At 39.1% G+C, this 27,096-nt stretch overlaps 1 protein-coding gene across 3 annotated transcripts; it reads right to left on the reverse strand.

The window, feature by feature from the left end:
* Positions 1–334: 334 nt before the first annotated feature.
* Positions 335–26,283, reverse strand: abcb4 (ATP-binding cassette, sub-family B (MDR/TAP), member 4). Of its 3 annotated transcripts, none has more exons than XM_015358074.2 (28): positions 26,203–26,283; positions 24,748–24,829; positions 24,260–24,317; positions 23,412–23,559; positions 22,495–22,546; positions 21,650–21,841; positions 20,868–21,039; positions 19,652–19,776; positions 19,076–19,247; positions 17,806–17,919; positions 16,084–16,194; positions 15,637–15,762; positions 13,825–14,028; positions 13,243–13,413; positions 12,594–12,755; positions 11,654–11,815; positions 11,043–11,189; positions 10,674–10,778; positions 9,746–9,823; positions 8,160–8,243; positions 7,306–7,509; positions 6,649–6,749; positions 6,360–6,500; positions 5,086–5,242; positions 3,819–4,016; positions 2,282–2,488; positions 1,870–2,016; positions 335–1,557 (listed from the first exon to the last, which is right to left on the reverse strand). In XM_015358074.2, exons 2-28 carry the CDS (start codon positions 24,822–24,824, stop codon positions 1,357–1,359), a joined length of 3,816 nt encoding a protein of 1,271 aa, XP_015213560.2. In that variant the 5' UTR covers positions 24,825–24,829; positions 26,203–26,283; the 3' UTR covers positions 335–1,356. The 3 variants fall into 3 exon arrangements, with proteins under 3 accessions (XP_015213560.2, XP_015213561.2, XP_069050892.1); XM_015358075.2 differs by having other exon boundaries at positions 26,198–26,283; XM_069194791.1 differs by lacking the exons at positions 335–1,557; positions 1,870–2,016; positions 2,282–2,488; positions 3,819–4,016 and adding an exon at positions 4,025–4,581.
* Between the last annotated feature and the right edge of the window lie 813 nt (positions 26,284–27,096).

A 27,096-nucleotide genomic window follows, 5' to 3' on the forward strand; every position in this document is an offset into this window, starting at 1 on the left:
GGCGGTGTGATGCATGACAAGGCTTGAGGCTTACGAAATTAAAGCACCAATAAAAACAAGGGGCGAATGCATCATCCTTCAAGAAACATCTAGCTGAGATCAATACTGTAGATTGATAATCTTCAAACATCCCAATAAACAAAAATGGCTGAGAAGCCTCTCATTTATAAGCTTTATATTCATTTTGCCTAAAAAAAAAACTTCTCACTCTGAGATCAGGCATGTTTTGACTCAGATTTGTATTGAGTCGGCACTCTATTGTTCCAGCGAACCAAACTGCATTTCCATTTTAATTAGTCTAACTGGTGTGGTGGTACTGTATTTTAAATTCAACTTATTTTAAATTGTTTATTTAGAATTGAAAGTACATCATAGAAGAAGAGGAATACTTAAACATTCTTAGAATAAAAGCAAACATGTCCTGTACGTCAGTCTAGCACCAAATGGTACAAAAATCATGTAAAAAATGCTGAGATTTGTATAATTATTTCCAGTTGCATTACAAATTGCATTTGAATTATAATTATATATATAATATCTTCCACATTTAGATTTAAGGCAACTTTGGCCAGTTTATGGTTTACTATGTAGAAAAAACACAGCAATAATATTACTATTCTCCCACACTATATACTGCATTTTTTAAACAGCAAATGTTGGGTTAACTAAGAGAGGTCGAACTTGACTGGTGTAAAACACTTAACTTAATAATCATGTCATTAAGGTTATGTGAACATATAAGAACCGAAAACCATGAAATGAAACTTGCACACTGAATATTCCAATGTATTCTGATTTCAGAGTTGTGATTAGGACCCTAGGCCATAAGTATTGTTCATATGGAAAGACTAGATATGAAATAATGTATTTACAGTAGTTGTCTAATTAGTCTCAATGGATAACATCTTGCGGGGCCCCAGGCAGAAACCAGGTACTGAACAGGATTAAACATTGAGCGGGAAGGCCGCAGATGAGGTCGGAGAAGTGTGGGTGACATTTTCTCTTCCTCTCTGAGGCAGAAAGTTCAGAGACGCTACAGACTTTGTTGAGTATAGTTCATGAATAAGATAAGATAGTTGCACTTTACAGTGTATCTGTGAATGGACCTAAATCCATGTGCACAGGTTTCCTTCCCTGAGGTTCACCTTGTGCCTGACGAGCATCAATCTTTCTTCCCCCAGACTGGGCTGAGAACAGCTGAACCCTAGCATGGCCTGGTGTTCGAGTAAATACTCAACTCATGTGTCCCTCTTCTACTATCTTCTTCTTCATCGTCTCAACATCTCAGTCCCTTTAAATGCATGGTTGTACTGCCATGGCAGGAGCCAATATCCTATTATCGCATGTTGGTCATTCCTAGGTGTGTCCTATCTGCGCTGTGACCAGTGAGTAGTAGACACCCTTCTTGGCCAGGAGTTGCTGGTGTGTCCCCTGCTCCACTACCTGGCCGTTCTGTAACACAGCGATTCTGTCTGCGTTCTGGATGGTGGAGAGCCGGTGAGCTACGACAATGCAGGTCCTTCCTTCCCTGGCTTTGTCAAGAGCCTCCTGCACAATCTGTTGGGGAAGAACAGCAGGAGCCAATGCAGTATTATTAGGAGGCCATTAGTAGACGTCATTAATCTTGAATTGCCTTCACTCTCTTATTTAAGTCATCAAGGAGTGATGGTCAATTTTTGGATTGCACGAACACATGGTTAACATAATTAAAATTATAAATTATAAAAAGCTTAAAACATTGACAGCTGTATCACCATATAGTTAATTTTTTGAGCATTGCAGAATCAATACAGATGATATTCTGATTATTCTATCCAACCTAACAAAATATTTTAAACTGAAAAACACTTAAAAAGCTAGAATGTGTACCTTCTCACTCTCGGTGTCCAATGCTGATGTAGCTTCATCTAAAAGCAGGATTTTAGGGTTTCGGACCATAGCTCTGGCAATTGCTACGCGCTGTTTCTGTCCTCCGGAGAGCTGTGCCCCTTTGTCACCAGCTGAGGTGTTGTATTTCTAAAAAACAAAAAGTGCCATCTTCGCTGATCTGTTTGAGGAATTAAGGCAACCGACATTCTCTTCCTCAAAAACAAATTCCACAAAGAACCGAATTCCATACTGCATTTTAAGGTTCGAAAGGTATGGTCCCAGAATACATAACAGACGTGGTTTTAAGATTTAGTCTGGTAAATCTCAAATGCTGACAAGGGGTAATTGAGGTGGTATACAGTGATCTGCACCCGAATGCTGAGGGTTTCCAAGAGCTAGTCAGTACACTTACATCAGGCAGGCCTTCAATGAAGCTGTGAATGTTGGCTGCTTTCGCTGCTTGTACAATCTCCTCCATTTTCACCTCCCTGCTGTTGTCCCCGTAGGCGATGTTTTCGGCAATGCTGCAGTCAAACAGCACGGGCTCCTGGGAGACGATGCCCATCTGAGCCCTCAGCCAGTGGATGCTGAGATCTTTCACGTCATGTTTGTCCAGTATCTAAAACAGAGACCAAGAAGGAAGGATTTGACTTCTAGGTTAGATTTGGACATTACTCTCCCTTTGCCAGGTAGAATGCAATAATAGGAGGCCACCTTGATCATTTAATTGGGCAGTAGCTAACTGTTCTGATGGAGCACTTTTGTTAAATGTTGTTTTGTATCATGGTATTGAACTGCTGTTTTATCGTCATGTATTATTGTCATGTATGTTGTATGTTTTTAGAGCTCTTGATGTGCAAGACAAACTCCCTTAAGAGCAATTAAGGTTGATTAATTCAGATCAATCCTGAAATATTATTCTTACACCACTGGATGATTTTCATTGTGAGCTTCAACTGTATGTCTGGGCTTTTCTTACGGAAAATGTACTGTGTGAGTTTTGCCTGGATCAACCGTCTGTCTAGGCAGTATTTTCCAGAAATGTATACAGTATAAGTGTTTTGAAAAATGATCAGTCATCTCATTTCCCATATGACCACCTCTCCAGTGCATTACAGTATTGAGCTTCAAGAGTGCAGTAAACCCTTCACCTATAAGAATGACATTCTGCACAATACAGCTTGCAATATTTATTGAATGAGAACCTTTGTTCACACTACTTTTATTGTGTGATGAACTCTGCCATGCAGATCTAAGATGATACTCTGTTTAACATTAACCAGCTTGCTGGAGAACTTTAAACAGATATCTAGGAAAGATGCCAAGAGTGAAAACACGGGTTATTCTGGATTTATACAGAACACAAAAGTCAGTTCACATCAGGGACACATTACCAAAAAACTAAATTTGAGGAAAATTAACATGCACAATTTGATAATTAAATGTTTAATTTGCATAAGACAAGTATTGTTTCCTTTTTTGCCCTTAAAAAATATTATTGAGGTTTGTCCTCAATATCTTACTGTTGTACTGGGATAAATGGTGAACATTTTACTTAGTAGATCTTAATATTAATTAATCTTGAGTCTAAGAATCCAGGTTTGTCTATGGGGCCTTCTAGTGCAATGGCTGTGATATTCAGTCATTTGCAGAAGGGTAAGGATAGCGTTTCATATTAATTTTGTCAGCTGAGACCATCCTTCCGTAAAGTATCGGTACTGTATACTACATTAAGGAATTCGGTCTGTTTTGTCTTCCTTTATGGAGAGGGATTAAAAAAGTTACAGTTGTTCATTTAAAATCGGCCCTCCCGACTGTGGAAAGGCCCAGGAGGGGAGGACAGATTTCAGCGGCGCAGTCACACAGGGGAGTGAGCAGAGCAGCTCGCGTTCTGAGCGTGGGGGGTGTGTGTGGGGTCTCGGCGACGGCCCAACCCCTCCCGCTCTCACCACTTTGCCCCGCAGAGGGTCGTAGAAGCGCTCCAGCAGCTGAATGGTGGTGCTCTTGCCACAGCCACTGCTGCCCACCAGCGCCAGGGTCTGCCCCTTCTTCACCTGCAGGCTGAGGCCCCGAAGGACCTGCACCGCGGGCCGGGACGGGTAGTTGAAGTGCACCTCTTCGAACGCCACGCTCCCATCGAATCCGCCCTGGGGGGGCCAAAAGAGGGGTCTGCGTTCAGACGTGTTCGAAAGATAACTGCCGGCAGCTACGTCACCCTGCAACTCACGGCAGGACACGCAGTACCTGGAGGGGAGACCTCCTGGGAAAAACTAAGGTTGCTACTTGGAGAGGTGTTAGTGGGGCCAGTAGGAGGCGCTCACCCTGCGGTCTGTGTGGGTCCTAATGCCCCACTATAGTGACGGGTATACTAGGCTGTAAAAAAGGTGCCGTCCTTCAGATGAGACATAAGACCGAGGTCCTGATTCTTCATGGTCATTAAAAGTCCCAGGGCATTCGAAAAGAGTAGGGGGTTACCCCAGCATCCTGGCCAAATTTCCCATTGGCCATTACCAATCGTGGCCTCCTAATAATCGCCATCTCTGAACTGGCTTCATCACTCTGTTCTCCTCCCCACTGAGAGCTGGTGTGTGGGAAGCGTACTGATGCACTATGGCTGCCGTCCCATCATCCAGGTGGGGCTGCACACTGGTGGTGATGGAGGAGAGTCCCCATTACCTGTAAAGCGCTTTGAGTGGAGTGTCCAGAAAAGCGCTATATAAATAAGCATAAGGAATTATTATCATCATCATCATGCAAAGTTCAGCATGACGGCATTCTGCACCTCTTTTCATTTCTCAGGACAATTGTGAGCAATTGCAATTGAAGGTGTCATTATTCTAAGCACAATAAAGGCACCTCTTAAAAAGCGTGCTTTCCTGAAGGGATTTGCTATTTCAGGACTGGAGCCCTGCCCCCTATTTAAAAAGCAAGGCCAGTTGTCACATCAGCTCCGCTCTTTTCCCAGGATCAATAGAAGAATGAGGAATGGGGCCATGTCAGTGTAATGCTGCATCAGGGAAGAGCTGTGAAATACAAGCTGCCTGTCGATTGCACTTCAGAAGAGGTTCAATTCAATTAGCTCATTTTAAAAGCAGCTGACAAATAGTGCCCATCCATGCCTCTGTTTATTTATATGAGCAGTGCAAGGTCTGAGCTAGGCATCAACATCCCCAGCACTGCCCCGCACTCTGTGTCTTCCACATGAACTCGGCCTACCAGCTTCTCTCCGTCCTCACAGTCGTTGTCGATGACGGGAACTAGGTTCAGCAGCTGGAAGAGATGAGCGGCTGATGTCTTGGCCTTGGCGTAGTTGGGGGCAAATGAGTTGGCTTCCCCCAACGCCAGCGCCCCGTACAAAACAGCCGAAACGACACTGAAAAGGCAAACACCGTGTTGACTGGCAGTGTTGGGTTTCTAAATCGGCAATGCAACACTCAATCATCTACAGACTCTGCTCTCACTGTCGACTTGCTACGGTACAAAATGACATCCTCTACTCAGTGGAACGCAGAACAGAAATTTCTGTTGGCCTGATCTTGCCATGACTTCACAGCCCTGGCCTCTGTGTGCTGTCACCCCAGAGTTTTGATTCACAGTGGCAATGCTGTAGGGGCTTTGACAGCAATGGGAACAACAAACAGTGTTTTTCCTGTCTTTGATGACAAACGTACTGTACAGTACGTTCTCCACTTTTAGAGTAAAAATGCAACTTGAGTTAAGGGGTATATCAGAAGAAACATTTTGAAGTTGCTCGAAGAGAATTTATAGCACTTGAGTCAAAACCTGACACATGTCATCTTTGAAGATAAACATTTGACTTACAGCTGAAATTTTTTTTACTGTGCATTTCGACAAGACCTTTTACGTCTCACTGTGATACTGCTCATGACAGTCAGCATATTGCTTTTATCCTAAGTATATTTGTTCTCTCTGTAGTTATGGTCTGCATGGTCTCTCTTGGTCTAATGATTAACTTTTTACATGGTGAGATTCTGAACCTTTGCTCCGACATTTCTATCTACAAAGACTACAAACTCCAATGACAGTGAAGCCACAGCCATAGTATAGTTTTACTAAGATAGCTGATGTCGACAAAAGAGATTTTAATTATTAACCATTATTGTACTGAGCAAGATGTTTTATTAGACCTATTCTCATCACACTATGTTGACTTGCTACCAAAAATCCAGAGATCCTCAAAATATGTCCTTCTCTAGAAACACATTTATCACCTTGCATGCTTTCTACATCCAAATGTTTTCAAATTTACTACCTTGAACCCGTGTCCTTGAACAATATACTTGAACTTAAAACAGAATTATTCTTTTAATTTCAATATTTCCTGCCTTCTGTTACGTAAGATGGTGACATTCATATATATATATTATAATACTATAATTTTATATATGATTATATATAAATGCTCATAGCTGAACCTACAGAAATGAGCAGGAAATGTGTATCTAACCAGTATTACTGTTAATACTTACAGGAAAACGTTTTCAAAAGTCATGTTTTCATTTTCTATTAAGAAAGCTCCAAACCGGAAGCAGCCAGCATACGCAAAGTAAATAACAGCTTGAGAAAATGCGTAGGTTAGTCCATAGATGTGAGCCTTCTTTTTAGCATTCCTAAAAATAAAATAAAAAGTATTTTAGTAAACAGATCATATTAGGTGTTTTGACTTATAATAGTGTTTTGATGTATGATATTATGTCATAAACGTAATTACAAACAGTAGCTCTAAAGTCTTTTGTTAGAACTATATATGTACAGTACCTGTATGGCACCATCAGGTTTTCCTGGTAGAGAGCCTCAAACTTCCTTTCTCTTGTTAGTGAAACCACTGTTCGGATGTTTTCTATAGCTTCTGTGGCAATCTGTCAGAGACAACAATGAAACACAAATCCATCCATCCATTTTCTAACTCTAGGGGCGCGGGGGAAATGGAGCCTATCCCAGCAAGCAAGGGTACACCCTGAGAGGGAGGCCAGTCCTTCGCAGGGCACACAGTCACACCAGGGCCAATGTTTCCAGAAGCCAATTGACCTGCCAGTATGTTTTTGGATTGTAGGAGGAAACCAGAGCTCCCAGAGGAATCCCATCAGGAGAACATACAAACTCCACACAGATAACACCCCAGGTCCAGAACTGAACTCCAGGGCCCCGGCACTGCCAGGCAGCAATGCTACCCACTGCGGCACCATGGCACCCTTGTATAGTATTATATACTTTAAAGATGATCACGCGTGGACTATCTCTGAAGATTACCAAGGCAGCAGGACAATATATTAAAGCACAAATGTATTATCCTGCTATACAGTAAGAGGACTTACTATACACAAATAAGAGGAATTACTATAGAACAGTTGACCTCTGAGTACAATTCTAAAACCCCTGTATTAAGCCGAGTCTGTTAAGTACTGTAAGGCTCACCTTCCCAGCAGCCTCCAGTTCCTTCTTGTCCTTTGCAGCATGCCCAGCCAGCATCTTTATTTCTATAGTTCCGGCTATCACCATCAGCGGCACAATCGCCAGGATCAGCAGTGTGAGCTGCCAGCCGTACACAAACGCAATGATGACAGAAGTGCCCAGATTGGCAACGTTCTGGGCAAGGGTGGCCATTCGCACTCCCGTCGCCTGTCATGACAAAATCATCTTACTGCCACAACTTTTAAATGAAATGGAAAACCCGAAGCACAATACATTCATCCCTTACTATACGATTATGATTAGCTCTAAAGCTTTCTGCTCTGAGGCAAAAAATCATAAGAGCGTCACTTAATTCCCATTTACAAACATGTAGCAAAAGTCTCAGATTCTTTCAAGTCCTTGTACAGTATCTGGAAAAAGACCAGTTGAGTTCAGGTACTTTCCTGGTGTACGTTAATAGTCTGGCACCAGGAATTGCTAAGTATATGCCACAATAAGAAGAATTTATCAGTTGTGCCAAAAAATTGCATGCATGATCTCTATAGTACACATGAACAATAAATATTACATATACATGAATAATAACAATTTCTCAAGAACAATTGTTCATATGTTAGCTAACAAATCTTGTGCAGTTAGCACGATCATAAATGTGAATTACATGACAGTCATTTTCTCTTGGCCTTTCACTTTGTCTTGATGGCAGGCTATACACGCAACCTTGATTCATCCTGTCTGCAGCCATCATCCCGAGAGACAAAGAACCACATGAGTCACATCATCGATTGCGTCACTGATGATGTCATGGTATGGTCTTGGCAGCGTACAGGCTACAATACAACTTCAATATTACTTACACCCTGCACTTGAGCAGCATCAGTGGCAAGCCTAGTGGTCAGAGCTCCTACGCTGTTCTTCGAGTCATCAAACCAGCCCAGGTCCTGGAGAAAGAAAAATAATGAATACAAAACCTTAGCCACGTTTTTATCTTTAAACACATAAGGATTGCACAGATTTCAGAAAACAAACTTCCAACGGCTTCGATCTTGATTAAATCAAATTCCGAGGGTCATATAACTCCACTTATGGCTTTGTTACTCTGGTTGCCTGTTAACTTTCCGACTGATTTTAAAATTCTCTTTTGGTCACAGAAAACCTTGAGTATCTGCTTAGATCTGACAGATTCTCATGCTCTGTGGGTCAGAGCGCACTCAGTTGAATTTGTATGAAGACAATAGAACCTGCATTCATGGTTATTTGCTACTTTAATGCTTATTTCTATTATTTGATCTTTTCCAAAGCTTTGTTAATATTAGGAAAGAATATTGAAATATCTAAATTACAATATTAGACTGCTGGAATATCTAATATTGAATATGAATATATATTATACATATTATATTTATTCTTAGGATTATCATGAGTATGTAATGAGTGGTATTTACGCAATCATAGAGCTGGTTCCAAAAAATACACATAATGTGCATCCTGTGGTAAGGACACATTTATAGTTCAGTCTTTTAGGTTGAAATCAAATAAAAGAACCACTTCTTATCTAAACATGCCTAATACAAGAACTAAGGATAATTTGAGACTTTTTATTTCAAACCAACATTTGTACAGTTGCCTTTATATTTCCTTCTGTGAAATAACCAACATGTTTATTGTGTTTCAATGAAAATTTCACTTTTCAAACACCTTTTGCTAGTATCCCCTCCAAAAATAAATTGAGTGGAGAGGTACTACTGTACAGTACCTCTCTACTGTATTTGCACTTACTGTACCTATAAGGTAATAAAATGACTAGATGATGAATCAATGCACTTCAAAGGACTACAGTACATTTTATTATCAAGAGGCACTCAGTTTAAGAGTTGCAAAAGTATGTGCTGGGCAATTCATTACAAATTAGTAGAAAGCAGTCAGCATAATGTAATGTTTCTGGTTAATTTATATCTCTGAAGAAGACGGGGGTTTACAGCCAACAGAAACAGGTACATAGAATTATGTAGACTTTACCGAATGACTACTGTAAATATTCTTAAGTCATCAGTGGTCTTTGTCACTGTAACATGTACAAAAAGGCACTAAAAGAATATTTGAGAAGCTCTTAATCCAAAGTTATACTTCCAGCTTGATGGAAGTGCACTTAAAACTGAAAACAGGAGGCACTTCTTTGCCTAAGAAGTTGTGATGTGTATGGAACAAGCTGCCCAGTCATACTGCCGAAACCAATACCCTGTTTTTTTTCAAGAAACAGCTGGATGAGGTCCTCAGATTAATTAGCTACTAACTAATAAACAAAAAGTCAAATAGTCAAAAAGTAATAAGAATAAATATATTCATATCCAGGGAATTACCCTTTTCATGAAAAAAAAACATTTACAATTTTTTTAACTACTAAAGGAAGGAAAAACAACCAATAATTTAAATCAAATTATACCTGTCGCAGCATTGCTTTAAAAGCCATTAATCGCAGCCTCATGGTGAGAATTTCTCCAGCTTTTCCAAAACTGTATCCCTTGGGAAGAAGAAGACACTTTTCAGCAACTATAACAAGACTCAGAAAAAACAGTATAGAATACACCTAAAGCTTAGATTAGCAATTTAATTATTTTTAAGGGGCAAGGTGTCTTTTTCATGCATTGTGCCGCAATAGAGTCGTATCTGTAATGCTGATAACCAGATTCTACTCCAACTATTCATGCTATTTTTGCTAGCTTCTTTTTTTGCTACGTAGTTCCAAATGAGGAAAGTTAAAGTTCTAACTTTTATATAGTTGTTTAGGCTCAAATACATTTCAAATATTGGGTTTCTTCCATAAATTATTGACTGAATCTCGTGAGTTGAAACATCGTTGCCGCATAAAATCACGTCTTTTCTACACAATTTAAAAATAACAGTAACCATAAAATGTTAAAAGATACAAAGAACCTGACTGAACATATCTGACTTAGTTGTTGTTTTGTTATTACAAAGAGTGACCCTGATACACAGTGTCACAGATTTTCAATTATTTCCCAGTGTCATGTGTACAGTAAGTACTAAGGTCTTTTGAAGAATCTCTTCAGGCACCTTCATCCCACAATAATTTACAGAGTCCCTGAATAATGAAGTCCTCACCAGTTTCTCTTCCCAAATCCTAAACATGGAATTTCCAAAAGAACTTTATATTCAGATATTCAGATTGTATACAGTATTAAATTGATTAATGAGGTCTCTGCAGTTCATGCTTTGTGCCATTCAATGCTGAATATGAAGTCAGTATAAATCAAAATAGAGATAATGCTTGACAGAGAAAACTGTCTAATCAGCTGCTCCCTATTTGTTGTAGTACAGAATACATCTTTACGAAAACATTGAGAACTTACCTGAAAAAACAAGGTGAAAAACGATACCACTCCTATTACAACAAACATCAAGCAGAACAGCGTGGATCTCTCTCTGATGACCTCCTCGTTAACTTCAGCAAACACCTAAAAGAAGATGACATTTTTGTTTAAAAGAAGATTACATCATTTTTCTTGATAGAAATAAATCTTTATCATGTTTATTCATTCAGTTTGATTAGATAGTGCCACTGATCTGGTTGGTAAGTGCTTTTATGGTGTTTTTAAAGTGTGCTAATGAAACAGTATCTGCACTATTGTCAGAAACACTTGAATTTGGAAAGAATGGCTGAGCAGCTCTTGAACATCAGTTACCTTATATATTACTTAACGAATATGACTTGAACTTACCGCAATGATTTTGGAAAAAATAACAGCAAAAGCTGGCTGAAGCCCTCCATTGACAATAGCACAGAGGATACCTACAACAATGTAGGGCCACTCTGGCAAGTTGAGTCTGAGGACATTTAAAAAGGACACATCTGGGACAGTATCATCCTAGGAAAGACAAAACAACATAATGTAATGATAATAAATCCTACAGGCACCAAACATCTTAAAAAAAGTTTTAAAAAGTGCAAATAGAAATGAACTAAAAAAACAACCCATTCCATAGATTTTTTAAATCAATTGCATATTTACAGAAATGCTCAGTTTGATGCCATGTTTTTCTTTAAAATAAAAAATAAGACTGTGTGCACAGACCTAGATTTTCATCATTCAAAATAGCACTGCCCACTAATTGTTCTGACCCAATGTGCCAATTTCAATTTCAGGCATTGTCTTTTGTCATTGCATTTAAATTTAGAATTTCACATTTTTTAAATATGTATCGCTCCAGTTATTAAAAGAAGTGGTTCTAACACCAGCAATAACTCCATTAAGAAGTACAGAGAAGATCACACCTGAGATATTATGATTTAAGATTAAATCTACAGGTGAAGTTTGGCAGATTGTCTTACAGAATCTTTGCTCTCCTGTTCCTCTCCAGTTTCTTTGGAGGTCATCTTGGCTGATTTTGTTCTGAACAGGGATGTTTCTGTTAGTGACACTAACGATGGACTCTTCTCTTTAACTATCTCCTCCTCTGCTGCATCTTCTCCCTCTTCATTGCTCTTGAATGACTAAAAGGAAAATCAGAGAGTTCAGTTTAATTGTGACAGAGCCAAAAGCGCCAGGGGCCAATCAAACACTTTTAAGTTCAAAAGTTTAAAATAAAGAGAAGTTAGAGCACATTTTTTATGCAAAGACTCCTTCATGCTGGCATATCTTAAAGCTATATTAGTAAATGAGTTAATCAGCCCTTTGTGGCCTTGAAAGTTCAGACAGTAGAAAAAGCCTTTCAACTCTGAATCTGGGTTTTTGCCACCTGTAAAGAGGCTGACTAGTCCATTATCAGTGAGCAGTGACCTAAGATTGCAGAATCAAGGTGAATGCTTGCTTCTATAAGACTCATAAGGCTGCTATCAAAGGAAGCATTCCTTTAGCATTTACTACCAGGGTTTCCCAGCAGTTATTAACCTTTACAAAAGTTTTTTTTTAATTAAAAAAGAGCATTTTTATTAGCCTAAACTATTATCATTGTTCTTGTTTGGATTTTATTTAAACTAGCAATGAGAATGTTAAAGCCTTAATGATTATTTTTTATGCTTTATAATATATGATATGATGTAAACTTGGAGTTTTCACTGGCCATGTCCCCTGTTGTTTATTTATAACGTTTACATATAAAAACATCCTTCTGAAGGAAAAACAATGTAGCCTCTGTGTTTTATTTATTCAAAGTCAAGCAGTTGTAAGTAGTGACTAACATGCATCTGCTGTGATAACATATATCACAGTACAATATATCTCTCACACACATTCATTTTTGACACGTTCTCTAACCATGTCTGTACTTACTTGCATAGTGACAAGTGAGTGGTACACCCCTTTTCTGTCCATCAGCTCCTTGTGTGAGCCCTGCTCTACGATCACTCCATTCTCAAAGCCGGCAATGATATCTGCATTGCGAATTGTTGACAGCCGATGGGCCACTATTATCGTTGTCCGTCCCAGTCTCACCTGCAAGAAACGAGAGGAAAGAGCGTTTGCATTGTCATGAGGTCCAGACGTGCTGCCATCCCAGCAATACAGTGAGGAGATAATGTAGAATCTCAGTGGACTTTCTTTGTTCTTCTGAAGGGGTTCAGCCATTGGTTAAAGGAAATGACCCCTAGTCGGGCACATGTGCCTGATCATTTTGTTTCACAGAATACTGCAATATGTAATAGAGAAAAAAAGTCTTAATCACAACTTCTTTTTCTGAAGTCCGGTGGTTAATGTTTAGAATATTTTATTTTAAGAAGCAGACTTCTAAACCTGACTCCAGGCTTAGCTAAGAAATGAACAGAACTGCTGCCACATTAATCACAGTTAATTAGCCTCTGCTGATCATGATGTTCAACCATAATTGTTCAGAAGGCTTTCACAAGCTTGTTGATCACACATAAACCAGCATTATCATATGCGTTCTCTGCATGTGAAGAATCTCTCTGCGTGGCCTGATTACCTTATCCAAAGCTGCCTGTACGATTGTCTCACTCTCTGCATCCAGGGCTGATGTGGCTTCATCCAAAAGGAGAATCTTCGGATTGCGGACCAGAGCGCGGGCAATAGCAATTCTCTGCTTCTGTCCTCCACTGAGCTGAGTGCCTCTGTCACCAACCAGGGTTTCAAATTTCTGCACAGAGAAAGAGGTATTTTTTTTATTTATGCAGGCATGGTCACATACTGCTGGACACAAAGGGGTTCAAAGGAGGATTTGTTTGGTAAAATTCACCTTAACTCTTATCATAGTTCTTTTCATAGTTATCATAGTTCTTCTTGTTTGGAATTGATTAAAGCTAGCAATGAGTATGATAATGTTTTAATGAAAACTAAGGTGAGTGACACTATCTTTTGTTTAATTTAGGAAACAATTTGAAAATTATTAGTTTTTTGTGCTTTATGATATATGATATGCTGTAAGCTTTGAGTTTTCAGAGTTTTCAAAACCTCAGTCTGAAGGAAAAGCAAATACAGTTAGATACCATTCCAGAATGAGTCTTTATTCTTAGAGACTCCTTTTTTCTCAGTGTGTAAACACACTTACATTTGGGAGGTCCATGATGAAATTGTAAGCATTAGCTTCCTTGGCAGCAGTTTGGATCTCCTCCTGGGTCACGTCCTCTCTTCCGTATCGAATGTTTTCCGCGATGGTGGTCGCAAAAAGAACTGGCTCTTGACTCACAACTCCGATAAATTCCCTGAGGCTTCGGACATTCAGGGATCGGATGTCTTGTCCATCAATCGTTACCTGTTTACAAAGCATAACATTGAGTGTGCCGATTTGTGGTTAGAAGAAATGGTAGAGAGAGTGAGCTAACTCGTCTGGTCTTTCTGGAGTTTGAACACTTTATTATGACCTGTGGTTATCTCTGCTTCTCCTTCTTATTTCAGTTTAACAGCTGGAAAGTATCTGTAGAATGCTGCAATGTGCTGTATTATAGTATATGACAGGATCCTCACATAAAAAAATCAACTGAAGTGAGCCTTGTCAGTGGACCTTCAGTTTCTTGGGTGCTGTGCAAGAGCATGTTTCCTCACTCTAACACCAGCAGAGCTGCAGCATAGATCTTCCACTCAAACTGTCAAACTTGTTTTTAACTACTGGTTAAAAAACAAACTGCGAGGTAGTGAGAGATGGGTCTGGGAGAGTGCTAATTCCACTACATCTGTATGCTAATTATAATAATAATAATAATAATTGCTTACACTTATATAGCGCTTTTCTGGACACTCCACTCAAAGCGCTTTACAGGTAATGGGGACTCCCCTCCACCACCACCAATGTGCAGCATCCACCTGGATGATGCGACGGCAGCCATAGTGCGCCAGAACGCTCACCACACATCAGCTATCAGTGGGGAGGAGAGCAGAGTAATGTAGCCAATCCATAGAGGGGGATTATTAGGAGGCCATGATTAGTAAGGGCCAATTGGAAATTTGGCCAGGACACCGGGGTTACACCCCTACTCTTTTCGAGAAGCGCCCTGGGATTTTTAATGACCACAGAGAGTCAGGACCTCGGTTTTACGTCTCATCCGAAGGACGGCGCCTGTTTACAGTATAGTGTCCCCGTCACTATACTGGGGCATTAGGACCCACATGGACTGCAGGGTGAGCGCCCCCCACTGGCCCCACTAACACCTCTTCCAGCAGCAACCTTAGTTTTTCCCAGGAGGTCTCCCATCCAGGTACTGACCAGGCTCACACCTGCTTAGCTTCAGTGGGTTGCCAGTTGTGAGTTGCAGGGTGATATGGCTGCTGGCATAATTACTCAGTCAGACCAGCTGTGCCTCATTCTACAGGTGTTCTGCACCTCTCACTTCCACACAATGATTACCCTTGTATTGCCAACACTTCTGTTCGTATAGGATTTAGATGTCAATTGGAAAAGACTGTGACTGGCAAAACATACATGCAACTCAGTTTTAATTAACAGAGCTTCGACACTTTCTCGGAGTGAACAATGCACAAGCATGTTAGGAATTAAACTTTGTATTTTCCATATTAAACATTTAACTTTGTGTTTATCAATTAAAATGCTATGATGAATACCAAGGATTCACCAAGAAACTCCATCTCGAAAGACCACTGTTTCAAGATATCAAATACCATGGATTGTCCAGGCATGTTCTGTACATTAGTACTGTACATTCGTTTCCTTTGTTTGACTTTGTGTAAGATCCATCATTACATGTATCATGCCTTGCAGATGTAAACTGCAGCAGGTTTAAATGTAGACAGCTTTGGCCTTTGTGACCTGTGTAAGAGAATGGAGTTTGGGACCATGATCGAGGTGTGATTGTCTTCTCTGTTAGCCACAGGGTCTTGCCCTGCGGAGCCCGCTTGATGCACTTACCACTCCCTCTTCAGGGTCGTAGAACCTCTGCAGGAGCTGCACAGTGGTGCTCTTGCCACAGCCACTGCTGCCAACAAGAGCTATAGTCTGCCCGCTGCCCACTCGCAGGTTCATGCCTTTCAATACCTGCAAAAGAGCCGAACAGCGCAGGTCAGGCTGCAGCCGACAGATGCGAGAGCACAGAGGAGGCGGCCTTGTGCCTGTATTTGCAGGAGATCTCCCTGCTGTTTGTGCAAGGCAGCCCTCTGTGATATAAGCAGAATGAATGATCTCACACCCTCACAGAAAAATAATTCTAAACCCTTTCCCAGCAGTGACATTTTCCTCTATTTTCTGTGTAGAACTTTGTAATATTACCTTCATAATTCCAGCAAGAGGCAGTCCGAGCTATGTCTTGATTATTGGACATGTACGTACAATAGGTGGACGGAAGGAAGTAACACTTACTTTAACACGTGGACGTGAGGGATAGCTGAAATGTATGTTGTGGAATTCAATATTCCCCTTGATTGTATCTGGTTTGTAGCCTTCACCTGAAAAGCTATCGATTTTTGGGTCCTGGGAACATAGATGAAAACACTTTAGTAATTCTGAAGCATGATTTGCTTATTTAATAAAAGATTCCAGCAAAATTACCTGGGGGATAGTAAGACTCAACAATAAATTCAATTTCCAGTGATTTTCACACTTTTAGAAAAAATAGTAGCAGATTTTATCGTAACAAAGGAGAAACCTGCTTGATTTTCACACTTTCCTCATTATGGCTACGGTTTCTTACATTGCTGAAATGACAAAAGCAGGAAGTACACAAACACTTTGAGGTTAATGGGAGTTTGATATAAAAATGCTTGAAACATGTTTGTTATTTGGGAAGACAATTACTATTATTGTATTTTTGGTTATTTGACAAAAGACTAATTAAAAAAACACATTGTATAAGAATGTACGGTGATGTGACTTTAGGCTTAAACGAGTTCATATAAACCCTGATCTCAAATACAAGCAAAATAATTCCCTTTTTTTTAACAATGACCGGAAAATCTCTCATCTAGTGGATTATTTTCTTTAAGGAAAGTTCTGGTGTTGGGTTTGTGTTCCTTGAAGTTATGTTTAGTTTTAGCTTATTTAGTTTGCTTTAGTCTTTAAAAGACCTTTTGTTTGTGGGCTTTCCTGAGTACTTCAGTCTCCAAAAGACAAAATGCACCACTGGAGGGGCTCCCTCTCCATATACACGAAAAGGAAGTCTGCTAGGAATTTTTAGGATGATGTTCAATTTCAGTCAGCACTTTAAAGAAACGAATATACTGAGAATCACTACAATCTTTGAAAATCACAAATCTAATCCTGTCGATTAAAAAATAAATCTATAAGGATTAAAAATGTTAAAATGGGAATGTCCAGGCCAGTACACACAATAACTTATAGAGACAGATATCATCGTGGTTTTGATTTCCTGGATAGGTTGCTAGTCTATTCCAAGCCCTAACCGTGGGGATAGGGAGGTGCTGTGGCTCTGTGTCTAACGATCTGCGCCTGTGGCTGGAAGGTTGCTGGTCCGTATCCTGTGGCCGGCAGAGCAATCCTGCTCCGTTGGGCCCTTGAGCAAGGCCCTTAACCCCAACTGCTCCAGGGGTGCCCTATAAATAGCCGACCCTGCGCTCTGACCCCAAGCTTCTCTCCCTGTCTGTGTGTCTCATGGAGAGCAGGTTGAGATATTTGAAAAGACAAATTCCTGGTACAAGAAATTGTATATGGCCAATAAAGCAATCTTATCCTATCTTAACCCCTGCTGTTCCCCATTTCTACAGCTGGGTGGACTGAAGAAACTGGGGTACATCACTCAATGTACAAAAATTGTGTCTGCAGCAGGGCCTGGAACCCTTACCCTTGCAGTTATGAGTCGAGAGGCTACCCATTACACTATGCCACCCACTTTATTGGTACTTCCCAGTAAATATCTATTTTTATACAGCTGGCATTTTACCAGAACAATAAAACCCAAAGGCTCCTTCACTCAGATTGGTTCATTTAAATTTCATGCAAATGTACGTCACTTTGCACAAAAGCATCAGTCGAATAAATGATCCATAATAAATAAGAGTGGTTGTTTCCCAGCTCTGAAGTGCAGTATGCTTAGAACAAACGAAAGTGCAAAGGGATGGGACGCACGTGGTCGATGATGCTGAAGACCTTGTGAGCTGCTCCACGGGCACTCGCAAATGCTTGGATATTTGGTGACGTCTGGCCTAATGCAAAGGCACCGATGATTACAGAAAAGAAAACCTGAAGAAAAAAAATATGGATACTCAATTTCTCTTCCTGATGTGAAATTTGAACTCAAAACAGGAAAATGACTGCGGTAAAAGTACATAGAATATGGAGTTTAAAATCAAGGTATGGGAGGAGGTCAAGCCCTTTTCCCCACCCTTTTCCTCCAGTTTATGTTTAATTCTCACTCCTGTTGCTTTGCTGCTCACTTGCAGCCTCACTTCACCCCATCTTCACCCCCTGGCTCAACACTGTATTAAAGGTGGGGGGTTCTGACAGTCCCTTCCTTACAGACAGGATGTTGCTTTTTTCTCAGCCAAGAGAGCTGCCCCAGTAAAGCTCAGTATTCAAATCACAACTCCTCACTGCCTTTGACCGAACTACTGAAAATATTTGTTTTCACTGGCAGAACAATAACCGAAATATCAAAAGAGTCTCCCACTGCCAAGTGTCCTTCGGGCTATTTTCCCCGACAGTGTTTCATGAACTTGACAGAGCTGACCTTCCCACATTGGCTAGATGCAGCTCTTGTCTTGAAGCATCATAGCAGCTGTATGTTTTTAGATAGAATCTTGTGCGATCAAAGGGTTTGAACTTCCTCACTCCATGTATGTCCCTTCACATCAAAGCAGGACCCTCACAAGCATTCTTTGCAACATAACACAAATCAGACAATTCCTAGTCTTTTGTTTCTAGTTGGAAAAATGGGTAAAAATTACCTGGAATCACCTTGTAGAATAAGAATAATAAAAAAATACACTCTTTTTAGGAGAGTTGGGGAGCTAGCTAACCACACTAATGAACTGTTTTAATGTAGTCATGATTATCTTGTTTTCACCTAAAAAACAGGATATTCTCTCACAGTAAAAAGACTCATTTATTTATAATTTGCCATTTATACCATGACAACACTGAAACTACAATTAACATTCTTTTTACTGGGAATCTTGATAGTGCCAAAAGCTGAGAGGAAAAGGATCAATAATAAAAAGCACAATAAATACAATCTGAACTGGTCTTTTTGTTAGTCTCATTCACATCTTAATAAAATACATGATCCAGGCCTGAGAAAAGCCACACTTTCTCTTGAGCTCTTCTATAACCAGTGCTGCTACCCAGAGATACTGAAATATTACTACAAAACAGTTCTCAAGTAAAGCAACCCACTCACCGTAAGGACTTTTCCAATGGTGTACTCATCAGCTAGAATCAGAGTGCTTCCGTACCAGAATGCCAGGGCGTATGACAGATAGATCATCAGGAAAGTGAAGCCCATTGCAATATTGGAAGTGATCGCTTTCTTGATCCCAACATTCTTAGCATCGATTAAATTTTTGTGATACCTGCACACAGGATAGGAGGCTTGAGGCTTTCAAGTTAAAAGCTAATCTGATGTGGATGAGGGATGGGATCAATCAGAAACCCATGGGATAACCGGCTTATTTCTAAATGGAAAACTGAAACATTTCAACATTGGTGCCCCTTACAAGGTTTAATATTGGAGAACCAAATAGGTCAATTTAATACAGTCTTCTTCAAGGAAGCTACATTTACATTGATAATAATGGATAAGGACTTCAAGCAAGGTGAAAGAAAAAACAAGCTGAGCACTGAACCTAACAAGGGAGATACGACTTCCTAATATATAAGAGTAATTACATGACTGTTCTTCCAAACAGTGCAATTTACTCCCCATTGTAACAAAGCATCAGAAGTGCAATACAGAGGTTATTTCAGTAACCCGTACCTGTTTATCTCCTTCTTTTGTCCACCAAAGGCTATTACAGTCCTGATGGCTGACAGCACCTCCTCTGCCACTGCTCCTGCTTTGGCGTAGGCTGTTTGCTCTTTGGAAGTAAATGAAGTCATGACCTGCAGAAACAGTAATTTCCAGTAACTCGGATTCCCTGCTTGTCTGCAAACCTTGGTCATGATGCTGAAAGAAACCCCATCACTGAACTCAGATTACTCAGTTTTACTTACTGTATAATAATTTCTCTCTAGGCTTTACATTTATTTCCCTTCTTTGATTTTTAAGATTTTAATGAGCTAATTTAATGTACTAATTAACTAATTATTTAGGAAAATTAAAATGGTGTAAAGAGCACAAAAGTCTTCTCCCTCCTTGTTATCAATGTCTGCTTGGTTTCTTACAGTTCCAGTCCTGCCATGAGCAGATGAATCATGCATTACAGTTGTTCAAACAAAAGTGTACTAAAGATTTTTGGCACAAAAAGTCCAGTACTTTACTGCTATCTTATATTTAAATGCTAATCAAAGCCTAAACCCAGTTTGTATTGTCAGGACAGCAGAGCACGCGTTACAGTTGCACTGCTAGACATCAACACCTTTTTACACAGTTTGACCAAAATATGGGGAAATTATGCATTCACAGAACAACAAGTCCATATTGACTTTTACATGAAATGTCATGCCATGCTCTGCATAAGCAGATGAAATGGATCTGAATTTATGAGAGGAAGGTTGAGGAATCTCTGCGACTTGGCAGTTTTCGTCCCTCAATACAATGACCTCACTGACCAACACATCCACCTAGATCTTGCTGACATGTCACTGTCCTGCAGGAGGGAAAAACACAACCACAAGCAGACCACGACGGACTGATGGATGCAGTGTTCACATGCATGCAATGTATTGGGATTTTCACATCTCCACCTGATCTGTAGTGTATGATGACCCCCACACGTGACCTGGGTAGGGAGTCTCCCAGGCTCAGTAGTGGATGATGTAGGATACTCCTATATGTAAAGCGCTTTGGGACCCTTGGGGATGAAAAGCCATACAAACAGCTTTGAGGTAAGGAAAACACCCCACCAGAAGCTATAGGGCCAACTCAACCCCCTCCACAGTCAGGATGTGCCACTGCCTCTACAGTGTAGTAATGAGTCAATAAAGTATGTTTGTTTCTGCTGTTCGGTAAATGACACGTTTGAATGGCTCACCTTGGAGAACAGAGCAGCTGAGATTCCCAGGAGTGGACTGACTGCCAGTATTACCAAAGTCAACTTCCAGCCTGTTATGAAGCCAACTATGAACCCTGCTATGAAGGTGGTGACTGACTGAATTAGCAAGGCCACTTTATCGCCAATTCCTTCATTTACCTTGTAAATATCGCTGTGAAGAAATATGGGATAATAGGGATATAAACAAATCAGGCAGAGTAATAACATTTACATCTTTATGCAGTTTGGAACTGGTATTTTTTTAAGTGGTAGGTCAACAGGACCTTTGGTGTTTTGTGGTCTTTCCTGAAATTTTATTATTTCAATAGTTTCAATAGATCAAAGAGACATTGTTTTCATTTAAAACAGGCCGTGTCAATATTTTTGAATAATGCTTAAAAAGCTTCAATGCTTCAAAAATGCTTTAAAATCTGTTTACCTAGGCTTTGGATGTATAACGTAGCTTTACTCTTGGTTTTAATAGGTCAATTTGCTGTAATTATTTTCTCTTTATTTTTAAACTTCTGTTATGTGTATTGTGTGGTGTTGTACAGAGCATAGAGTTTCTTGATAAGTGTATTTTTATTACTATGTCATACATACAACCCACTCACCGGATTATTTGTACATAAATATATGCAGATGGGAATGAATTATCTAGATGATAATATCACCGCTTCCTCAGTCTCAGAGGTTACGCGTTTCTTTCATTAGATGTTCCACAGGAAGTGAAATGACACAGTTAACCAGTGCAGAAAAAACATCACAAGGCAGGCACTTACTCAGTCAGGCGAGTGTTCAGCTGGCCAGTCTCATTCATGTCAAACCAGCCAATTTCCTGCCGCACAATCGCATGGAAAAACCTCTTCCTCAGTCTTTTCACTTGCCGTCCTGCAGCGATGGTCCAGCACGCAATCTGTAAATAGGCAGCAAGGAGGACTCCTGCCCCCAGAGCCGAATAGTATATTGCGTACCTGAAAAGGAGACGAGCATCATTGCTAAAATGGGCTCACAATTCACAATTCAAGTAATAAGAAACACAAAATCAATTTTACAATTATTTGATCCATTCCTGTTAAACAAAAGATCTTAATATGGGACAGAAGGGATTTATTTCAGATTTAGGGCTTCTGTTAGCTACCAGGAGCTTTCTGCATGGTAGTTGACTGACATCGAGATTGACAATGAGGCTGAAGAGAATCTTGTTTAGCTCGCTTTACTCTAAATCTGTAATTTTTTATTGATTTCTAACTTTCCAGGTACAGTCTTAACTTCTCTCAATTAGTTTCAGCTGTTGTCAGCAGGGGAAAGATGTCTTTCGAATCCACATTTTACAGAAAAGCAAGCAGCAACCTGAATTTATCACAACGATGGATTTTAACTTTTACCCATGTTATTTGCTGTTGTGTCCTGCTATTGATATAGTATGAAAAATTGATTTCATTTTCTTGACCATTTCTTAGTCCTTATTTGTAAATAAAAAAATGGCTTTTGAAAACTAAGCTTTCACATAAAATCCAGGAAAAGAGAGACCGGCTTGATTCTCAATCATGAAATATACAAAATAATTTGATATACTTATCAAATACATTGTCTAACATTTATAATTTTCAGAAAATATCTGTACCTTGTCAACTGCTCTCCCAAAGTTTCATTAGTTGCTGGAGTGAAGTTACTGTCTAGGTTTAAGAAACAATGTTTGAAAGGTTAAAAATAAACAAATATTTCAGTTAGGCTTCATGAGTTCACTCTCAGACAAATTATGAGATAGCATACAAATTAGCAAGGAATATCAACTTAGAAATTAGCTTCTAGCAGTTTTTAGAACACAAAAGGCAACTTCAACAGCAGCAGTATAAGGAAATTCGTCAACATTTTTCTATCTTTCAATAGGATTTTGTGAAAATAAGCGTTTGTTATCTTAGCCTCTTAATATACATTGTGACATTTGATATTTCTGCCCCTAAATCAACCTGTTTCCTTCTCTGAAGTTTCAGAATTAGTTGACTATTTGCTTTAACATGTAACAGTTTTATAAAAGACACCATTTCATGTGGAGAGCTCAAAAGTGCAAGCTTGCTGGTTATGCACAGGGATTGGATCACTGTTTGGCTATAATCTGATTGGCTGTTGGACAAGAGTCGTTTTGCCCAGGAATTAATGGAGCGAGCCAATTAGGTTGCTGACAGAGCCACGATGGGAGTGCAGAGATGCAAAATGAGGGCTGCTGGGAGAGATGGATTAATGACAGATATCTTATAGAGACAGGGGCATGAGGTCTTCAAATACCTTTAATTTTCAAAATCTGTAAATGGCTCTACTTTGTGTTCCCTTCAGCTTGTGAGTAAATTCACAAGACAGATCAATATTAGGTGACCCACAGATACTGTAATATTTCATATACAAGGTTTTTGTTTTGTCCATGACTGATCAATTCCTTCTTCCTAGTTTAGCACAAAAAGAAGTTTGTACACACAACACAAGATCTGAACATTGTTTATACAATGCAGCTAAATAGCAGACACAGTTGTCCTTCCCGCTTACTTGGAACATTTGCCATGGAATCGGACACAAAGCTGTCAGTCATATCTCCAAAGATAACACACATGGCAGGGAGCACAGATCCATTGGTCATCGCCATGAGCGTGCCCATTAACATGAGCAAAACATCCGTCCCGTCAGCAAAACGGAACTACCAGACAGAGAGAGAGAACGTCACAGGGTTAGGCATGTTCTTCACGAGCGCTAAACAACCCTAAGCAAATCCCTGAGTAATTCTACAATGCGTTGTGTGTTCTCCTTCCCTGCTAGTTTACATGGGCTCCTGAACGCAGTGCATGCAGAAGAAATTCTGTGTTTCCAAGGGCACAATATGGAGAGAATAATTCATTTTTCAGGGACAGTGTTTAAAATAAAGATGTAATTAGATAGCTGTGATTTGGAATGAAATATTATAAAAAGGGAAATGCAGTTATGTTTTGCTGCAATTCAGAGCCCAGCTGCATTTTTAGTTTGTATTCAATATATACAAGATTTTGCTTAACTAGCATTTAAAGCTTGATAAATGTGTTTCTTTCCTGTTCCAGAATTACCTACTCCAAGGAATAATGTAATGCAAAATTACAAAATGCAAAATCTTATAGTCACTACAGAAGGGACTTTTTACTTTACATTGTTCTGTAATGGAGCAAAACTGATTCAAAATGTCCACCCCTACGATAAGAGAACTTCCCCACACACACATCTTCACATCAAAACACCCCTAAACCAGTCCATTTCCTTTCTTCCTCAAGCTCTTACATAGAGGAATGGAATCATTTGATAAAACAACCAAATAATCCACAAAAATATTTTTACATACAGTATTAATGACAAAAATAAAAAATGCTTACCAGAGTTAATGGACTGACCATCTCTATCTTGGGGGCTTTTTGTTCTTCTTTACTTTTACTACAAATAATGAATAAATCAGCAAATTAACAGTAAGTCAAATGGTAAATCAATCAATTCTATCAGCAAATACAACCTCTTCAATTCTAAGAGGCAGACAAGACAGATCAAATATTTTAATCATAGTGTTGTTTTTTTCTCTTAATACTACATGTTATTACTAGGGAACACGTAATAGGTTTATTCCATGCTGAAAAAAAGAAGAAAGAAACACAACGTTTCGGCCCTGGAGCCTTCTTCAGGTCCCTTCAGGAATAAACCTATTACAGTACTTGTTCCTTTACAGCCTACGCATGCTGACGCAGCTACCCACCTGAACATGTTATTACTATACATACATAGTGCAAATAAAAAAACCTATAACTTGTAATACTGTAGCATTTAAACACTTGAATGGTAAAAGTATAAAACTAATACAGGAGGCATTTACCTGATATCTCCATTTTTGTCATTTTCTGAAATTTCAGTGGCCAAGTTGTTCATTGTTCCTTTAGTGTCACCAGACATTTTAGCTGTGAATTGAAAGCTGGTTAGTTTGGAGGGTGCTTTAACGTGCATTGCAGTAATGTAATTGTAGCACATGCGTGCATTGTAATCTATATGGTACGTGTTTTTTATGTCATCATCCACAGATTAGAAAACACTCATGTAGCAGACATGAAATACATTTTATCTATGAGTACTGTAGTTCATCCATCCAGTATCAGAAAGTGTTCACAACCACCTGAAATAAGCCTATCCTGTAAGCATAAAACAAGGAGGTAGGCAATACATCAAAATTACTTCAAAGTTCATAATAAACTTTGATAATAAATACAGAATAATATTTAATATCATAATATATACAGTGCATAGACAAATAAGTAAACAGTGCTTCCTAATATAGGTGGAACTGCCCTCTGAAATTTAATCAGGAATAAAGACAGAAAGTCTCTTTTTTTCTTTCTGCAAAGGATTTGATTACAATACTCATACTTTGTCCTTAGTGTCTCTTCTTAGGCATTCTCAATTTCTTTGCCAAAACACTGTTTCGGACTATACGGACATCTTTTAATATACTTAGGGATCTGTGTACTGTACTTGTCAAATATTTTAAATCTTTAAAAAATGTAATTTTTTAATAAATGTAACTTAATAAATGTAACAAAAATACAAGTAATAGACACGCACGAATAAAGGAAATAAACGACATTATACAAGTACAGTTATTCAAATAGTGTTGCCGTCATTTTTCAAGTTTGACAAAAATAAAAAGAAGCCGACCTACTGTACACTCGAGTTTGAATGAGTTACCGATTGAAGCTTCACAACAAATGTTCGTGTTGTTTTCTGAACGTTTTAGTTTAGAACTCAATTCTGTCTCTTACCGTACGTGTTATTAATGCCTTATTATGGAGGTACAGTAAAAAATGTATTCATTGCTGGGTGGTGAATTCGGTCTCACTTGACATTATCTGGTTAAACATTTCTTGTCAAAGTTACAATGGTGATATAATATGAGGAACAGAAGGCATTCTTTCTCTTGAACTTGATTATGCTTGTGCTATATTTTAAGCAATATTCCTCGTTGTACAGCTGCCAGTTCTTCTGAGCCATTTCCTTCATTAAACATTTGTGAATTAAAAACACGTGAATATCTTTCCTGAAAATACATCATGTGTAAAATATCGAAACAAACTATGTTACATTCAGGAAACGTAAACATTTTATCATATTATCCTGTCCTGTCGAGTGATGGCTCCCTCAGATGACGGGGTATTCAAATCAAATTGTAAATAAAGTACTAAGATATCTACAGAAAGAAAGCTTTAAGTGCACTATATTTATATTCACTAAAATAAGATAGAAATAGGAATAGAAAATACGTTTTAAAAACTTACATTACCTTTGTCCCTGGTGAATTTGACCTCGTGAGCGCTGTAGCTTAATATTACAAAATGATGAACAGTGCAAGCACCGGCTGAGGCGTCAGTAACTGCTCAAAGCAAACTCTGAATCACCCTTATATACTGTATTGAAGTTTTACGACCGTGACAAAACAGCACGTCATGTATTACATCATCTGTAGCCTGCTTCAACCGTATTGCATCTCAGCTTTTTAATAACCCAGCTCGGTGGATTAATTAAACTGTTGAGCCAGCTATTTCATTTCATAGCTTCTCAGTAGATGTTTTTGACATGTTTGCATTTGCTTTAGGTCCAAACCTACTGTGAGTTATCAGGCCAGATCTTGGGTTGGGTTGGGTTGGGTTCGGATATACCCATTCTGCTGTAACACTAAACGCTAGACGCTCTCGTCCTGTGTCCAGATATGATGCGGTACTTGTTTCAATAGGGCGATATCTTAATGGAAGCTATTTTTATCTTGTGCTGTAAATGGGCTGGGGATTACTGGATTTGCCGAATAACAACTAATAGAAAATCAATCTGTAAGCACTATAGACGTGTATTTTCCACCCATAACTGAGGAAAAAGTGATTCTATTTATTGATCTTAGGATACTTCAACTCTATTTTATAATGAGAGCTATATGCATAACAATCTCATCTTGATACATGTAAATCTTTGGAAATTGTAGAGGTAAATAAAAAAAAAATACTTAAAACACAATGAAATTCAAGAAATATTGAATTAAAGTGACAAGCTTTGAACTAGCAAGAAGTACAGTATAGTAGATAAAACTTAAAGCATACAAAATTAGATATTTAGAAAGTTATGAACCCTCGCATTAAAGGTTTGTTCTCAAATTAAAAGTCATAGGAATCCAAGGTAACGTATA

The sequence above is a fragment of the Lepisosteus oculatus genome, chromosome 10 (genome assembly GCF_040954835.1).
Source record: "Lepisosteus oculatus isolate fLepOcu1 chromosome 10, fLepOcu1.hap2, whole genome shotgun sequence".
NCBI classification, from domain to species: Eukaryota; Metazoa; Chordata; class Actinopteri; order Semionotiformes; family Lepisosteidae; genus Lepisosteus; species Lepisosteus oculatus.

What these genes read in the sequence shown, in the direction of transcription:
- abcb4 (XM_015358074.2), bottom strand. Translation starts at nt 24,824, where the DNA reads ATGTCTGGTGACACTAAAGGAACAATGAACAACTTGGCCACTGAAATT. An exon ending in CCTCACGTCCACGTGTTAAA is followed by an intron (nt 15,763 to 16,083) that starts GTAAGTGTTACT and finishes GCTCTTTTGCAG; the next exon opens with GTATTGAAAGGCATGAACCT. An exon ending in TTTTCACCTTGTTTTTTCAG is followed by an intron (nt 9,824 to 10,673) that starts GTAAGTTCTCAA and finishes CTTCTTCCCAAG; the next exon opens with GGATACAGTTTTGGAAAAGC.